Source organism: Quercus suber, unplaced genomic scaffold (genome assembly GCF_002906115.3).
Source record: "Quercus suber isolate HL8 unplaced genomic scaffold, Cork oak 2.0 scaffold_897, whole genome shotgun sequence".
NCBI lineage: Eukaryota > Viridiplantae > Streptophyta > Magnoliopsida > Fagales > Fagaceae > Quercus > Quercus suber.
In genome coordinates this window covers 113,118-132,454 of record NW_027070323.1, presented here as the reverse complement: position 1 = coordinate 132,454, position 19,337 = coordinate 113,118, and the positions used below count along the sequence as shown (strand labels likewise).

Genomic DNA, 19,337 nt, shown 5'->3' with positions numbered 1-19,337 from the left:
AACAAAAACAAAAAAAACAAAACAAAAAAAATACAAAAGAGAAATTAAGGAAGTCCGAGGCTTGGCGAGGAGATATGAGAGAGTGGGGGTAGGTGGGGGTTTTAATGTTTTTTTAAAAAAAATTTATATATATATATATATATAAAGAAATGATAAGTATGTGTGTGTGTGTATATAAATGATATATCTACAATATTTTCACAACATTTTTACAACAAATTTTTAGTGACAGATTGTTACTGATTGTTATTGTAAGGGCAAAAAAGTAATTTTAGTGTTAAGTTCAAATTTGAACCAATAACAACTAACCACCTATGATTTGTTGTGAAAATATTGTGAACATAGCATCTCTCATACATAAATATATATATATATATATATATATAAAAAGAAAAATGATATGTCAACAACATTTTCACAACATTTTTACAACAAATTTTAAGTGGCAGATTGCTACTGGTTGTTATTGTTAAGGCAAAAAAGTAATCTTAGTGTTAGGTTCAAATTTGAACCAATAACAACTAACCATCTATGATTTGTTACGAAAATATTATGGACATAGCATCTCTCATTTAAATATAAATATATAATAATATATACATTTTAAATAAATATATTTATTTATTTATATTATATTCAAATATTTTGGAATATACCATAGAATATTCTAGGCATATTCCATAGTTTTCTTCCACTGAAACTCATTCGTTCAGTTTTTTTTTTTTTTTTTTTTCCAGAATATTGTAGAACATGCACGTTTTGTTTCTTCCACTGAAACTCATTCGTTCAGTTTTTTTTTTTTTTTTTTTTCCAGAATATTGTAGAACATGCACGTTTTGGACCTATAGTGGCATTAACCAAACGCCACTACAGATTCCCTATTTTATTTATTTATTTATTTTTTGGTGCTAGGGCTATAGTGGCATTTCGCAAACGCCACTATAGGTAATACTCTTACAAATGCCTATAGTGGCATTTGACAAACACCATTGGAAGGGCCTATAGTGGTGTTTGTCAAATGCCACTATAGGCCCTTATAAGACCAGGAGCTATAGTGGCGTTTTAAAAACACCACTATAGGTCGTTGAAAATGCTATTATAGACTCATTTTTTAAAACGCCACTATAAGCTACCTATAGTGACGTTTTTTACAAACACCACTAAAAAAAAGCCACTATATGTCTAGTTTTTTGTAGTGAATTAAAGCAGTGGCTCTAGCAACTGGACTGCCAATGATCGCCATCAAAGTGGTATTCTTGATGACCAAGCCGCCAACATTGGTTGACAAAACGATGTCTTCAGTTACTGGACCATTGGCATCTAGCCATCGGACTGCTAACATCGATCGCTAGTGTGGTGACTCCAACCATCGAATTGCCAACACCAATCGCCAAGGAGGCGTCTCCTACCACCGAACCGCTGTCATAGATCACCGGACCGATGACCTAGCAACCAGATGGAGGAGGGGAAGTCCCTATGTGTGTTCGGAAAATGTTTTACTAAGTTTTCAAAGGTAAAACATTTTACAACTTTTTATAAAAAATTTACAGTTGTTGAAACCAATTTTCGCGACACATTTTGTACAAACCCAATTCAACCAAGCTCGACTTCCTTATGGGCTCAATTCATGTATTATATTATATTTTATTCTTTTAAGCATGGCCCAAGCCTATGTGACTTATGGGGGAAATTGAGGAAGTGTGGTTTGGAGAGTATGGGTCGGTTCCTTTTAGACCTTTTGCATGAACCCAACACATGCATGCTACCAAGTGGGCAAGGGACACTAGTAGCACCTCAGGCACATAGAGGTATTGTACCCAAAATTTCCACTCCAAAACAACTTTTATACTCTGGCTAACTGTAGCCCAAAGTTTTTGCCCCAACCCTTTTTTCCTTTAAAAATAGTTGGCTCTCATTGACCAACTTTAGCTTCTAGCTCTCATTTAGGTGAGCCTCCCAATGGTCTGAAATAACTGAAAAAATGGGGAGCCAATGAGAGTTTAGTTAAACATAGCAAAACAAGTTAGAATTTCCTGACCCGAACTGACCCGACCAAAACCTAATTTTTTTTACTCGAAATAAAAACGGATTGACTTGTGACCCAACCCATGTTTTTTGCAAGTCGACCCGACCTGAACTCAAACTATTTTAAAACTTTTTTTTGGGTAAAAAAAATAATAAAATTAAGACAATATTGGTTTAATTGTTTGTTATGAGCTTTAAGGAAACAATTGAGACATTTACATAACTGCATACAAATTAATTGAAAGATGAATAGTTGAGCATTCTATATGAGTAAAGATTTTTAGAGATCACATAGAAAAATATATGCCAAGATAATCTGGTTATAGTATAGTTAAAAATATAGATTTAAAATTATAGACATGTGTGAGAAACATTCACAAGTATGAAAATAGTGAAACCAAAGTATCAAATTAGCATAAATGATGAATGCTTAGACCTATTTTTTTAACAGCTTATGTCCAAAATAAACGGCTTTTCCAAATAAATTATTATTTCCTAGAATATGTATTGCTTAACAATGATATGATATTTATAAAAGAGACCATGTATAAATAAGTTAACAATCAAATTTTAATGTATATCTCAAATTGAAATAGAGTGCCAGCCATAATTGATAATAAATTATAAAATTAATTTTCAAGATTGTAAATTTCTTATATGTTTTTATTCTTTGTCAAATGAGTTATTCAATAAATCATTTGTAATTTTGTTTTATATTTTAGGATGCTGATATTGTGTAAAAATAAAACTTGTGTATTTGTTTTACTTATCTTTGTGTTATTTTACTTTAGATAGCAATGTTAGGATTTGTATAATTTTAAAATTATTGAATAAGTATTAATAAGTTTAACTAAATTCATTCTTAATATAAGTGATGAATTCAAAGTAATGCATTTTGGATCAAGTAATTTGTTGCATGACTTTCCAAATGATAAATACATGTTTTCTTAAAAATAAAATAATAATAATAATAATAATAAATCATGTGAAAAATACGGGTCAACCCAACCCGAACCAACCTGCAACCCAACTGATTTGAACCCATTTTTAACCCGCTTAAAATGACCTGTTTTGACCTGCAACTTGATTGACCCGACCCAACCCGCCCATTTTGCCATGTTTAGGTTTAGTCAAGCATTTCGCAAATCATGTTAAAAGCATGTCAAACTCTTCCCTAAATAAAAGCAACCCAAGCCAAGACACCAAATTAGTGTCGTGGGGGATAAAAGTCTCTTCTACTACAACACCTAAACATTAGCAACATCCTAAACTCTATATAAAACTCTCTCTTCAGCTCAAAAATAACTTTGTTTTCCCCCCACAGAGCTGAAATTTGAGACCAAAAGCCCATTCAGCCAACTAACATTCTCGTAATTCTGAAGTTTATGGGTGGAAATATGGGTACAGGGGAACCTTCCCTCTCTTCCTCACAGGCTCTCTCAATTTTCTCTTCTCGTTGACTGTGAGTTGAAGTTTTGGACTTGTGTACTTTTTTTTGTATTTTCTTGTATTTCAGTTATAGCATTTTCATTTCCCTCTTGTTAAAACACCATTAACCTTTTGTTCATTATACATTTGAAAATTTGGACTTGATTCTCCAAAAATAAACATTTTTAAAGAACCCAAGGGGAGATTTGGGCTAATCTTGCATATTGGCCCTTGTCGCAAAATCTATGCCAACATTTTGGTGACTCCGCTGGGGAGTCAAGTAGCTGAAACAATAGGGATTATGTCTCTAAAGATGCGAAATCAACAGAAGATGATGCTATCAACGCCAACTTGTCATTCCAAAAGGCATCAAATGATGTCTTGTTACCACAAAAGGAGCATCATGATGTAGGTTAAGAAGTAGTCCATTTTCAGCTTGTCAACATGCTAAGGACACTCTTAAGATATGATAAAAATCCACTCCAACCTTATAGAAACCATCCGAGAAGAAAAAAGACTTTAAGGATGGAGGAGGAACTAACTCTCTTATTCATGGGAAAATTTTTCTTCTACTCATTTATATACTCTTTTAGCTATTATACTTATAGATGAATCATTATATATCTCTTGCTTTACATGAAATTTGTGAAAAAATTTGTTGTAGCTTGAAAATGTAAAAATGGTGAGCCGCAAGTCCAACCGCGAAGGAAATGATAGCTCCGACCAATAATCAACAAAGTAAAGCTCTAAACATCAATTTCAAACCAAGAACCTCCACGACAACGGCTAAAAGCTCATCCTCAACACCTTCTCAACACAGGTTTCCTTTATTGTTAAGTTGTATTGTTGCTAAGTTAGCGCCAAGCATATGGGGGCTACCGCGTTGAATATTTTTGGTGTCACCACTAAATGAAGTCTTCACCAAATAGCTGAAGGCCATAGCTAAATGACCCAGTGCAAGTCACTAGATATTCCATCTACCAAGCCATGAGGTAGTAATGTTCCATACGCCAAGTCTTGAAGTCATACGAGCGATAAACAATCATCAAAGCACACTTAAGCTAAGACTCTCAAGCATTATCTTTGCTAATTCTTTTATATATATATATATATATATCATTTAAACCATTTCAATACTCTGGACTTATTGCCAAAATATTTTCTACAAGTTATTTGTGCTAATGCTTAGCCATGACTATCATTTACTAATGTGAATTGCATTTGCACTAGGGCACAAAACAAAAACCTTCTTGGAACATCCAGCAACGAAGAAAATCTAAACTTAATCCTCTGTCACCCAAGCTGTGACATGCTCATGCACTCCAAGCCATGACAAGCTCACGTATCCAAAGTCATGACATATTCGTACACATCAAGCAATTACATGTTCATGCATTTCAAGCCATGGCAACTTCTTGACCAATCTTGAATTCAAGATTATACTCGAAGAGAAATGCATCCATGTCGCCATCCTCAAGAAAATTTCTCTTGGCACGCACCTTTGAAACATGCTTTGCTAGATTTTGCTCTAAACATTGATGTAAAACAACTCAAAGATCACAAGCTTGTTGCTGGAAATCCCTCCCAATGATTTTCGAATGGAATCTTAATATCAATGTGGAAACTCGATATAAGCAGCATAGAGGCTAATGAGAGAAATTGTTGTGCTAGGGATGCGACAACCCTATACCAACGTTTCTAATGCTTAGCCCATCATTATCCAAAAATTAGAAGCCAAGCAAGCAAATTATCGAGCTGCTATTTGCAGTATCATGTATCTTCGACGAAAAGGCTAACCAAAGCATGGAAAAAAAAATTTGTTGTGCTAGGAATGAAACAACCCTATATTGACATCTCTGATGCTTAGCCTATCATTGTCCCAAAATTAGAAGCAAAGTTAGTGAAATATAGAGCTGCTGTTTACAATACAATAATATTTTGTCTTCCATACAGCAGATTGGAGGACCCCATTTTTCAGAATTCATCTTGGAGGAATATAGAGAGTACTAAGGGAGGAATAAACCCCACTGACAACTCTTGGCGATGGGATACCATTGGTTTGACATAACCAAATTTGCTAAAGTCGCCACACTTCCAAGTGCACTCCAAGCTTATACATACACACCATATAAGCCTTCAAGACATGAGCACCCCATAGCCTTTTATATTTTGGGGCTTGATCTCACCATGCTTGAGCACCCCATACACACCCTTGAATTACTTTGTCACCACTAAGTAATTCACTAAATGGGCGGAAGAAATTAGAATCAAGAAAGCAATGAGAGTGGCTATAGTCAACTCCATCAAGGAGCATATTATTCGTCGCTTCGGCATCTTGCACAAGATCATAAGCGACAACAATATATCTCACTCATATCAATCTTTGAAGGCAAGGCCTATGAAACATTAGGAAGTCGACAAACTATCATATTATCTAAGCATGGTGAGACCCCTACATGCGAAGGTTCAATGCCTTCAATAAGGTAGGGAAAGCCAGTGCTTTCTCCTAATAAAAAACCTTGCGAAGTGGCAAAAAAGCCAATAAATCACTATTATGTTTCGGTCTTTCCATGCGAGGGTGAAAATACTCTTAATAAGGTAGGGAAAGCTAATCACATACTTTCTCAATAGTGAGCCCTATCAATTGTTGGGAAGCCAATGAAACATTTCAAAATAAAGTCCTACCAAATGATTAAGAATCCAGTGAGATGTCATATTATTCATACGTGGTAAGACCCTTACTGTGTAACGCTTTCAACAAGGTAAGGAAAGACAATATTTTCTTAAAGGCAAGCCTTATGAAGCGGTATGGAAGCCAACACAACATCTTATAATTCAAGCATGGTGATCCATTACATGGTGGACATAATCATCCCTAAACAATTATGGGAAAATCAACGCAACAAATCACTATTTCTTTGCCACGTGGTAATTTGCTATATGCAAGGATAAAACCCGTCCTCAAGAAATTAGCAAGCCTATGCATTATATGTGAGAACATAATCGCCCTATGAAACGGTGACAAACAAATGCACCATGAGCCACAATGCGCGAAAACGCAGCTGATGACTTGCATAATTTAATATAATTTATCACTTCTCAACTTTAAACTTTAGTCTAATTTTATTTATTTTTGCTGATTTTAGACTTCATTATTGTTATTTAAATTTTATTGCAGATTTGAAGAAAATGAAGATCCAAAATTTAGAAGCATATCGTCTAAGGACTCTCAAATTTAAATGAAGATTTAATCAAATAGAAGAGACGTGAAGCAGCTAGAGAAAATATTCGGTCTTGGATGAACGGAACTAAAGGAAGATTTCTTTTTGGCTTTCTAATTGGCATGCAAAGCGGGTCCCTCTTGGTTTTTATGCATGTGATTTAACTTGGTCTTAATGGACGCATGCACGAAACAGAGGGATGGAGTTGGCTTTTTGGCTGCAACAAATTTTCTGCTAGCCTTTAAAAACGCAGGGAGGATGCTGAGAGAAAAGGGGGGGAAAAATGAGAAGTTGCGGAGACTGAGAGGAGATTTTTTTTAGAGTTCATTTTCCTTCCAATCTTCTCAGAAAAATTATGGTGAATTCATTTATATGGAATTTAATTTTTAGCATGAACTAAATTTTCTTTATTCTAGGAAAACGATGTAATCTAGTTTCGAACTATGCTTGCTTTTCTATGTTAATTTGAATTAATTCTCTTCGTGTTTGTCTAACTTATTCTGAGCTTATTGCGTCTAACTAACTGGCCATTAATTAGATGATTTTGATCTTGTGATTTGCTGTCGAAAAAGGGAATTATAGGATAGACCTTGAATATTTCAGCATAGGTAAATATAAAGATCGAAAGACTTGTATGAACCTATGTAGTATTTAAATTGTTGGTCTTAATGCTTTCTTGCTTTATTAAAGTACATACTCTTGTGTAAAATGATGAACAAGAATGTTTCCAATTGACTGTCGAAAGAGGCTTCTAGATGAATTTGGAGATTGCTAACAAACAGAGAGAATCAAATTCAATTAGCTAGATGAGTAAAGGATAGTGAGGGATTAGGTGAAATCGATTTCCTAGAAGTTTTCTTCCCATTAATTTGATTTTCGAGAAACATTTTTTTTCCTCTCCATATTTTCTTTAAATTGATTTTATTTTAAATTCCAATTACCAAAAAACCTTAGTGACTTCTCTAGATAAAATTGAGATTAGCATAATTTTGGTATTTGTCAAAAGTAAGTTACCAATCCCTGAGGACGAAACTCTTCTCATCACTTTACTATAAAACTACGATACTGTGCACTTGCAATTTTGCACCAATCAGTAGCCCATATATAAGGGCTTTTTGAAACTAACGAAATAGAAACCTAATATATGTTAAGAATAAGTCAACTACCAAGCGGCAAGCCAAGTTTCATTATACATGTGCTACTGTTTATGAAACCAAATCTGCCCAACAATAGAGCACTGAAAAATCATGCACAGACAGCAAGACATGTGCTTAGCCAAACCCTATTCACAAAGGCATGACAACCAAGCAACATGACCACTAACTTGCCTTAGAAAAGGCAAAGTCATATTAACAACATATCCAATCAAGAGACTAAGTGCATGTGGACAATCTATCAAGAGACTAAGTGCATAAGTCATTCTCAAGAGACTAAGTGCATGTATACAATCTATCAAAGCTATGCTACTTAACCATAAGGTGTGCATGACCTTTCTAAGCAAGCTTTTCTCAACATACTCAAATGGTCATAGTCATACAAGAGTTGTTTTCGCAACAAAAAACATGCTCATAAGTCATAGCCTATCGAAGAAAGGTAGAAACTCATTCTCAAGGTACAAAATACAAACTATTCACATCCTTGAGATACAAATCATTCTTTTCATTCCAAAATTCAAAATTACATGATGAGACATCATATATGTGTTTCTTTGTACAAAATACAAATTGTATTTACTAACCATGATAGCACAAGCTCAAAGTTTCAACAAATACTAGTACATAGAAGTTGTTCTGTACAAATAAGTGGGCTGTCCACAAAAGCGAAATACAAGAGAATATGTTTCCAAGGCAGCAGCCTCTATTACACATTACAACCAGCTCGGGTTCCTAAGATTTCATAAAATTTAAGAAACAAAAGAAAATAAAAAGAAAGGGGGACTCGAAGAAGATCAAGTCTTTCAAAAATATCCAAAACTATTGCATTTGAAATACTTATTTGCAATTGATTTCTCTCGAAATTCAAACTCCAAGTTCTTTTTTTTAATATCTAATTAAATAAGCTGATTGTCACAAGAAGCAATTTGAACTTTAAGGACTCACTTGATCCATGTATCAACAAGGCAGTGATAGCATCTTCTCATGCTATCATGGTCTATTTTGCCCTATCAAGGCCCAAGACACAAGGGCTATTATGGATGGGCAATACCATGATAAAAAAATATGCAAACTATATGAAATCACTAATTTTGGCTTCGCCAACACTTTCCTCATCATTACAACAAGTATGAAGCAACAACAACTTGTGGCTATGCATTTTGAGTCTCATTTGCCACAAGAACACAATAATGAGGGCTACCAACACATACAACAGCTATATCACACCCTTATACTACATCACTAAGCGATATCTTCACTTCGTTCCATGTCAAATGCGCTATCCTAATCCGGCCAGCAATATCACTGCCCATGGTTACAGCTTCATTGAAGCAAATCTTAGCAAATACAATCTCACCAAATTGACCAACAATCAAGCAACTCAAATATTGAAGCATCCCTGATGTGATCTAATTTGTATAGAGGTTCAAGATAGACTCTCATTCATCATCATTTTCTCTTATAGACCCAAGTCATAATTACAGTCAATTATCTACTCATTCTGCTTCCAACCCGATAACCAACTCAAAGTCAAGTATAGTCACATTGCAAATTAATTTCTATGCCTTGCGACAATCAGAATCAGTGGGAATCAGCTTCAACATTAGCTTTTGGGTTCAATTAGAACAAATTAGCTCACCAAGATTTGCGTCACATCCAATTTATCAAACTTGCGCCAAAAACCTTGTCGCTGCATTCAATGTCATTCTCCTACAACAAAACCTTGCCCCTTAGTGACAAAGGTTCTTTTCTCTTTGCTGACTGCACCGCTTCGCCAACATCAGTACCAACAAGTCCATGCCTATGGACAGCAAGCTACAGCAAATCTTTGTTGACATCACTAACGGAGCTTTTCACTCTTCACCAACAAAGATCTCCTCCATCTCACCGCCACCATCTCACTGCCTGCATTCAACAATAATGGTGGAGGATAGAAGTTACCTTTCTAGAGAAAGAACCTTACAGGTCCTCTCCAGCCATGAATCCCCCAATCTCAAATCTCTCTTCTATTCCTAAAGAGTTCAAAAAGGAAAGAGATGATATTATGTGAAAGGTGGCATGTCAGTGGAGAAGAAGAAAAGGCCACCAAAGGAAGCAAAAAAAAAAAAAAAAAAAAAAAAAAATAAAACAGAGATAAAAATGAAATTTAGTTTAGCATATAAGACGATGGGAAAAAGAGAACAATAACAATTTCTCTTTGATGAAAATGAATAACACTCTTACTATAAAACAAAGACCAAAATAAAAACATCACATTGAACAAACATATTGAGAGTAACATTCCTACAGTCTAGAGAATGGCAACCATAAAACAATTTATAACAAACATGATCAAATGCCCAACTCAAATAATTTTTTTTAAAATATAAATAAATATATATATATATATATATTTTAATAGTTTTAATACCATGAAAACTCAATCTCGTTCATAATGAAAACTCAAAATTGAACTACGTTTTTTTTTTTTCCTAATAATGAGATGGGAATAAAAAAAGAAAAATAAAGAAAAAGAATAATACAAATAGCAGAACTCATTTTTAGTTTATACCCTTTGGACTTGGGCTACCAATGTTCACCTCTCATCTGCTTTAGTTTCGTTTGCAAGCTCTAGAGTCATCATCTATCTCTTGCGCTCACTTGATTGGGTTTTGGTAGACGAACTTGAGCCATGACCAAAAGAACGGAAAAAACACTCAAGAAACTATCGCATTGAAGGCCATACCAATCAATTTGTAAACAGAGAACAATTGAAAATTTATAGAAAAAAAATGAGAGGTGAGGAGGTTGCAATCTATCGGTGACTATAAAAATTCCATATAATAGCGGCATCTCAAGAGTCTGGGTTAATGGAAAGACACATGATAGATGTGGAGATAAAGTATTAGTGACTATAAGAATTCCATATAATAGCGGCATTTCAAGAGTCTGAGTTAATGGAGAGACACATGGTAGATATGGAGAGAAAGTATTGGCGACTATAAGAATTCCATATAATAGCAACATCTCAAGAGTATGGGTTATGGGTTAATGGAGAGACACGCGATACATATGGAGATAAAGTAACACCTGAATTTAAAAAGAAACTCAATAAATGGCAATCGATAAAACAAAAAATAAAATAATAAAAGAAAATAAAATAAATGATGACATGGTGCTGACGTGGCTTAACTGTAGCGTAGCAACATTAAACGCTGCGCTTCAGCTTTTAGTAATATATAGATATAAATAGATATAGATATAGATATAGATGAGTAGTTTATATTATTTAAATGAAATAGTAAAAAATATAGAAGTTTTGATGTTTGATGTATTTTAAAGTGGAATGGTATAATAAATAAAGTAGGTTTTTGAAATGTTAAATGCTAAAAATTTTAGCATTCTTGATAAGGATGCTGCGTGTTGCATTTTCAATCTTTCTTCGGTACTATTTGTGAGCACTCCACTAATAATGTGTTCAGCTTGTCGTATTACATTTTCTATTTCTATCTTGGCGTGCTGCATTTTTTATCTTTCTTCCTACACTATTTGGGAGGGAAAGTCTTATTACACAGCCTGATCACCAATCGAGAAAGCAAAAGAAGAAACAATAATAAAGATTATCCCCTTGGTTACTTTCATTTCCCATATTTCCTTGTTCCTTCTTTTCCACGAACGAATCATGTCAATCATCGGAGAGGCTGCTTTATCCGCTTTCTTTGAGGTGCTGTTTAAGAAGCTAGCCTCCTCTGATTTGTTGAAGATCATTCAGCAAGAACAACTTCATGCTGAGCTCAAGAAGTGGAAGACATCGTTATTGAAAATCCGTGCGGTTTTGGATGACGCAGAAGAAAAGCAGATGACAAGCAGGTTGGTGAAGATCTGGTTGGATGAACTCCAAGACTTGGCTTATGATGCAGATGACATCTTGGATGAGTTTGCTACTGAAGCTTTGCGACGTAAGTTGAATGCAGAACCGGGCACAAGTAAGGTACGGAATTTCCTCCCTGCTTGTTGTGTAAGTTTCCATCCAAGTTTTGTTATGTTCGATGCCAATATGCGGTCCAAGATTGAAGATATCAATACAAGACTGCAAAAAATTGTGACAGAAAAGAATGACCTGGGATTGATAGAAAATATGGGGGAAGGATTAGAACAACAAGATCATGGGTGCCCACAACTTCTCTGGTGAATGAAAAACAAATTTATGGAAGGGATAAAGATAAAAAGGCTATTGTTGATTTGTTGCGAAGCCGTGAATTGAGTGATGCTCAACTCTCTGTGATTCCCATACTTGGTATGGGGGGATTGGGTAAGACAACTCTTGCCCAACTAGTCTACAATGACGATGATGTGAGCTATTACTTTGATTTGAAAGCATGGGCTTGTGTTTCTGATGATTTTGACATTGTAAGGGTAACAAAAGTAATACTAGAATCTATCATTGCTCCCGAGACTTACAATGTTAATGATTTGAATTTACTACAAGTCAAATTGAAGGAGAAACTATCTGACAAGAAGTTCTTGTTCATTCTGGATGACGTTTGGAATGAAGACTACAATGATTGGACTAAACTACGTAGTCCTTTTGAATTTGGCGCACTAGGAAGTAAGATTATTGTCACAACTCAGAATTATGGTGTTTCATTAACAATGGGAACTACTCCAACTTACGAGTTGAAAGATTTGTCCAATGATTCTTGTTGGCGTGTATTTACTCAACACGCACTGGGGGCAACAGACTTTACTATGCATCCAGAACTTGAAGAAATTGGTAGAGATACTTTAGATAAGTGTAAGGGTTCACCTTTGGCAGCAAAAGTATTGGGAGGCCTTTTACGCGCTAAACATAGTTGTGATGAGTGGAAAAATGTGTTAAACAGTAAGATTTGGGATATTCCAGAAGAGAAAAGCAATATTCTTTCAATTCTTAAATTAAGCTACGAATATCTCCCTTCACATTTAAAAAGGTGTTTTGCCTATTGTTCTCTATTCCCAAAGGATTATAAATTCAAGGAAAAAGAGCTAGTCTTGTTATGGATGGCAGAAGGTTTGGTTCAAGAAACAGAAAGAAACAAGCCAATGGAAGATATTGGAAGTGAGTATTTTCAAGATCTACTTATGAGATCGTTTTTTCAACAATCATATAGTGATGAATCACTCTTCGTCGTGCTCAATGGGTAGTAGGAGACTTGTGCTATGGATTGGAAGATGCATTGTGTGGTAATAACCAATCTGATATTTTTACAAAGGTACGCCATTTCTCTTACATTCAATCTATGTATGATGGAATTAAAAATTTTGAAGATTTCCCCAAAGATATGCATCTACGAACCTTCTTGTCGTTACCAATAAAAAATTGGGGCTATTTAACAAATAACGTTCCTAGTTGTTTATTGCCACAATTAAGATATTTAAGGGTATTATCCTTCGGCGGATATCAAATCTTTGAGATACCAAATTCAATTAGTGATTTGAAACACTTAAGATACCTCAACCTTTCTAACACATCAATTAGGAGTTTACCCGCGTCAACAAGTTCTTTATACAATTTGCAGACATTGTTATTGAAAGGTTGTTCTCGCCTCACAAAGTTACCAGTGAAAATTGGGAATCTTGTTGTAGGGGCCTTTTTTACCGTGTTGGGCTGGGCCGCCCCTTTGTGGTCGTAGGCCCGAGTGTTCTAGGTTGCGGGAGTCGAGACCAGTCCAATTGGAACTCAACTTGGCCGGTTTGTGCACAAGCTAGGCCTCATCTGCCAGGCGAGTGCTTGTGGCAGACAGTGCTGTTTCAGAAAAGCTTGCGGCAGACAGACATAATTGATAAAAAACAGAGCAAATTTATTCTGGAATGACTAGATAATTCTTTTAACAACGAATGACCGAATGGTTCATAATATGAATAATTTTGACATGTAAAGTAGTAAGAGCGAAATGGAAATGAAGATTAATCAACGAATAAAGGGGATAAACTCAGTTCAGTCCGTGGGGGCAAGGTCAGGGAGGGAGAACGCCTCTTCTCAAAAACGATTAACCTCCGAGGAAAAGAAAATTCCTGCCTTGGAAATTAATGAGTTTGAGGGAGGCGGACTTGAATAGACAATGCCCAGGACGATTCTAGAAGATAGCAGGGATTCGAAAGGGAGAGAAGGGAAGGGACCTATCGGTGCATGCCACTAACACTCGCTCTTTTTCTCTCTTTCTTTCTTACTTTTCTAGTTCTTTCTTTGTGATTTCCACAATGGTGGTTTTTAGTATTATACTCCTCTGTTTTTCTAAGTCTGTTACAAAGTGTTTTTTTTTCTTTCGTTCTTGTATTGCTTTCTTGCTTGTTGTCCCCCCCCCCCCTTTTGTACCTGGCAGAGGCTTCCTTTACTCCTCTGTTTTTCTAAGTCTGTTACAAAGTGTTTTTTTTTCTTTCGTTCTTGTATTGCTTTCTTGCTTGTTGTCCCCCCCCCCCCTTTTGTACCTGGCAGAGGCTTCCTTTATAGTGCTTGCCGTGACTAAATTTTACCATTCTACCCCTTAACCATCTTTGTTTGGTCTAGGCGTACTCGCCAGCTATTACTGCTCCGTCTGCAAGTTCCTTTATCACAGACACAGACAACCTTTTGTCCGTTAGTTTGCCATGGCACTTCTTCCTGACGTGGTAATATCTCTCTCTCTCTATATCCCTCATGGCATGCACCTATTAGTTTCTACTCAGCCTTGCCTCTTTTGGGTGGTATGTCATCCTAGCAGGACGTATCCCCCAAAAGAACTTGAGCAGGAACCTCAAAACAGGCCTTTCCCTCTCCCTACCTCCAAACCATGCCCTCTTATCTTTGACCCACGACCCCACCATGTCCTGTATTGGCTGGGTACAGGCTGGTGGTGCCTAGGCCTTGTGCGTGTATGTTTCAGAAATCTGCCTGCTATTCATGCATCTGTCGTGTGCTGGACACTTTGTTTGTATTGCCTGCCGTCCGTTCTTGGTTCTTCCCTAGTTGTTACTCTGGTTTCCCACTTTCGTAGGGTCTGGGCTTTACCGAGTACTGGGCTTTGTGTTCTCTTCAACCTAATTTTTTAATTGTCTTAGTTTCCCATCGTGTTACTCGGCTTTTCCTGCCGCAGCGATTTGTTCCTGTTGGGCCTCTTTTCAAGCCTGCCATTCCTTTCTTTCCTCCAGTGGCTTAATATGGCCACCGGTGTTCTCGCTTGTGGGCTCCAATGTCCCTTTCTTTTCTCTTGGGCCTATCCGGCCCATTTACTTCCTTTGTACCTCCTTGGTCCATTTACTAACTTCAAATCCCATGGGTATTTACTAACTTAATTGGGCTTCCCTGGCCCAATTTCCTCATTCTCATCCTTGGGGCTCATGGGCTTGCCATTATCCCTTACTTTCTTTGTTTACATTACTTCAGGCCGCCGCAACCCATTCTCACTTTTTTATACTACATACCGCCCATGGGTGCTGTTTTCTTTCTTTCTGGGCCTTTTAGGCCCACTTACTTCTTCAAGACCCGTTTATTTATTTTAAGGGCCTGTGATCCATTATTCCTGCCGTTTGAGCCCAATGATTTCTTCTTAGCCTGTCGCTTATCTGCTGCCCGCATCTCTGGGTTGGGCTGCCTTCTGCCTATTTCAAAAAATGACCCTCAACACTTGTCAATCTTTGACATCTAGATATTACAAATGCAGATTCAATCAAAGAGATGCCAATGGGAATAGAAGAATTAAAAAACCTAAAAACACTATCCAATTTTATAGTCGGGAAAGATATTGGATCCAAGATAGGAGATTTATTGAATTTGAGTTCCTTTGAGGAAGACTTTGTATTTCAAGCTTGGAGAATGTGCTTGATGTTGAGGACGCAAGAAATGCCAATTTAAATGGTAAAAAGGGTTTAGATGCATTAGTGATGAAATGGGAGCATGCAATAGGTGATATACAAGACACATGAATTGCAATAGATGTTCTTAATATGCTTCGACCTAATATAATGGTGAAAACACTTTTCATTGAGGGCTATGTTGGTACACAATTCCCAACGTGGTTAAGAGATCCTTCCTTTTCTAATATGGTAGAGGTAAAGATTGATAGATGTGGAAAATGTATGTCCTTACTTGCGGTCGGACAACTACCCTCTCTTAAATACCTTGTTATTTTAAGAATGGGTCGGGTGCAAATTGTTGGTCCTGAGTTTTATGGGGATGGTTGCTTGAAGCATTTTCAATCATTGGAGACCCTTTGCTTTGATGATATGCAAGAATGGCGAGATTGGATTCCTTGCAAAGATGAGTATGAAGAATTCCCTCACTTGCATGAGCTTTCTATCTCTCGATGCCCCAAATTGCAAGGAAAATTGCCCCGCCATCTCCTATCTTTGGTAAAGTTTTGTATTCATGAATGTGAGCAATTGTTTGTTTCAATTCCAAGCCTTCCAAAGCTTCACGAATTTGAAATTGTGGGATGCAAAGAGGTGAAAAAGAGCACGGTTGAGTTATGCTTGCTAAAGTCTATGGTTCTTTCTATCCCAGATCTGAAAAGCTTGACGGAGGAGTTCATGCATGGGTTAGTGAAGGTAGAAAATCTGACAATAAATGATTGCAAGGAGTTGACATCTCTATGGTTAAATAGGTTCATGTCCCTTGTAACACTACATATGATATCGTGCCCAAGTCTCGTCAACATCAATTGCTTGACGTCTACGTTAAGGACACTGAAAATTGTAGGTTGCAGTGCTTTGAAATCCTTGCCAATGTCCAATTGCACATGTATAGAGTATGCAACTATTGAGGAATGTAATTCTTTGATGTTCATATCAAGAGGCCAGCTACCTCCAACTTTGAAAAGGCTAGAGATAAATGATTGTGAGAATTTGCAGTTTGTGGTAGACAAGGGGGAGGCTTCTTCTTCGTCACCTTCTTCTTTATTGATGAATGAGGAGAGTCTTTGTAGCAACTTCAACTGTGAATCTCTTCTTGAGCACTTGGAGATTAGAGATTGTCCATCCCTAAAGTACTTATGCGACCTACCTGCCACACTTAAACACCTTGACATTTGGGGATGCTCAGAGTTGACATCCTTATCATTTAGAAACCAGTTACCTACCGCCCTTGTAAGCCTTATTGTATGGTTTTGTCCAAAGCTAGAGTCAATAGCAGACAAGTTACTCAATAATGCGTCTCTTGAACAGCTTGAAATTTGGAATTGTGAAAATCTTAAATCCTTACCTGAGGGTCTACACAAATTGTGCCATCTCAATAAGATCGATATAAATAGGTGTCCTAGTGTTGTTTGCTTCCCAGATGGAGGGTTGCTCCCCACCAGCCTGAGAGAGCTTTCAATTAGAGACTGTGAGAAATTGGAGGCCTTGCCCAATGGCATGCACAACCTAACCTCGCTTCAAGAGTTAAGCATATGTGATTGTCAAAGCCTTAAGTCCTTTCCGGAAGATGGTTACCCCTCCAACTTAACATCACTTAGGTTGAAAGGTGTGAATATCCGTAAACAAGTATTTGAATGGGGATTCCACAAACTCATATCTCTCAGATATCTTTGCATTTATGGTGAATTTCTAGATTGGAAGTCGTTTCCTGATAAGGAAGATGGGAAGATAGTGATGATGTTGCCTACCTCTCTCGTTGAACTGAGAATTGTAAATTTTCAAAATATAGTATTCCTATCCTCCAAGGACTTTCAAACCCTCTCTTCTCTTCAACGACTGTCGATTGTCAATTGCCCTAAACTTGCATCCCTCCCAGAGAAGGGCCTGCCTACCTCGCTTGTGAAGCTACATATTAGATTGTGTCCTGTGCTGAAACAACACTGCAAGAAAGGCAAAGGGCAAGAGTGGTTCAAGATTGCGCACATCCCTTACGTTGAGATTGATGGCAAGTTGGTCTATGAGCTAGAGGAGGAGGAGCAGGAGCAATAATTGTGTAAAACAGAGACGAAAAAGTACAAATATTTCCTCCTTCCAGGTACAACATTTACAAAGGAAAAGTATATATATATATATATATATATATTTTTTTTAAATCCTAAACGTTTTGGTAGAAGAATTTGTACATAATAGTGCTTGTTACATTGTTGATAAAGAAAAGTTGATTTCTACAATAAACCCAAATGAAAGAACAAATTGGTATCCCTGTGTGGATTAAAAAAAAAAAAAAAAAAGTTGTTGTCCTATAGTTGTGCTACCCATTAGAAGACCCTCATTGCAGAGATTTTTCTTTTCAGTTTTGAACCCACTCAATTGAAGAGCCAAGCCCGTGACTATCAAGTGCCGTAAGTTAACCACTGACAAGGTGAGCTATGGTAATATCTGACGCACCTTATTTTGATGGTGATGATACTTATCCACGAGATTTTGTCAACTGGATAAATGGGATGGAACAATTCTTTGAGCAAGCAAATTGGGCAGATAATAAAAAGGTTAGGTATGCCAAGTTGAAGTTAAGAGGTCACGCACAAAGGTTTTGGGAGAAGCTTGAATATTTCCGCTATGTGGATTATGAACCTGCCATTAGTGTGTGGGAAGATATGAAAGAAAAACTTTGTAATGAGTATTTGTCACCATACTATCGAGCTAAGTATCTACCCCAATCTCAATCTCAGTGTGGTACTTTTCAAGTTGAAGCAAATACGATGAATTCTTATCATCATCATTCTATTTCATGTCCTCGACGCACTTTTGAACAATCTACCAAGGAAATATCTACCAGGGAAGTAACGGAATTAACTGTAAAGCTCATGAAAGATATTCAGGACAAGATTGCTCAACGCAAGAAGACTCAATCCGATTCAATTGGGAAACCAAGGACACTAGATCACAATGAACTTCTTGCTGCCCCAATAGAAGGCAACATTGATGATGATATCTTGGTCGTTGAGAATCCTCTAGCAACACCAAAGCCTAATGTTGACACAAACGTACATGCCTCGACAAGTGTTGCTTTAACATGCGTGCAAGGAAATGAGTCTATTGAAGAGCAGCAAGGTGAAGAGATGGTGCCTAAAGAGAGTATTATGTTAGGGGGTGCACATGATGTGAAAGTTAAAGTTGTTGAATGTGCTTCTGATCAACCCTCCACAGTCCTTGAAGATCTACATCTTGGTGAAGTCGAAGAGGTTAAAACTACAGTACTTTCTATGGTTCATAAGGTTCAAGACGAGATTATACAAATACCACACATTGATTTTGTTATCCCAAATGAGTTTGATGTGGTGGAATTCACGGTTTTTGTTTTCCCTGTGCTCCCTAAGGTGATTCCAGATTTGAAGCAAGTGTTACTTGTCAGCATCCTAATCCTTCAACACTTTAGAACTCGAGGTCGAGTTTTCTTCAACCAGAGGAGAATGATGCGGGAGACACAAGAAGATTATTATTTAGTATTATTTATGTTTGCTAACCCATTGTATTTTTATGTTTTAGGTCTATTAGTTTATTGGGTTTTTAGTATTTTAATTTAAAAGTAAGGTTATTTTTGTAATAAGGCAATTAGGGTTTCCTAGCCAATTAGAACTAGGGTTTAGTAATCCTATAT

General features: G+C 36.7%; 2 protein-coding genes across 2 annotated transcripts; both read left to right on the top strand.

Annotated features, from left to right (window-relative positions):
* The first annotated feature begins 12,068 nt into the window (after positions 1-12,068).
* LOC112015653 (putative disease resistance RPP13-like protein 1) lies at positions 12,069-12,991 on the top strand. The gene has a single exon (XM_024048087.2). It carries the CDS (start codon positions 12,107-12,109, stop codon positions 12,989-12,991), a length of 885 nt encoding a protein of 294 aa, XP_023903855.1. The 5' UTR covers positions 12,069-12,106.
* Positions 12,992-15,958: 2,967 nt separating this feature from the next.
* LOC112015654 (putative disease resistance protein At3g14460) lies at positions 15,959-17,725 on the top strand. The gene has a single exon (XM_024048089.2). The coding sequence runs from the start codon at positions 15,959-15,961 to the stop codon at positions 17,723-17,725; it is 1,767 nt and encodes a 588-aa protein (XP_023903857.2).
* Positions 17,726-19,337: the final 1,612 nt, after the last annotated feature.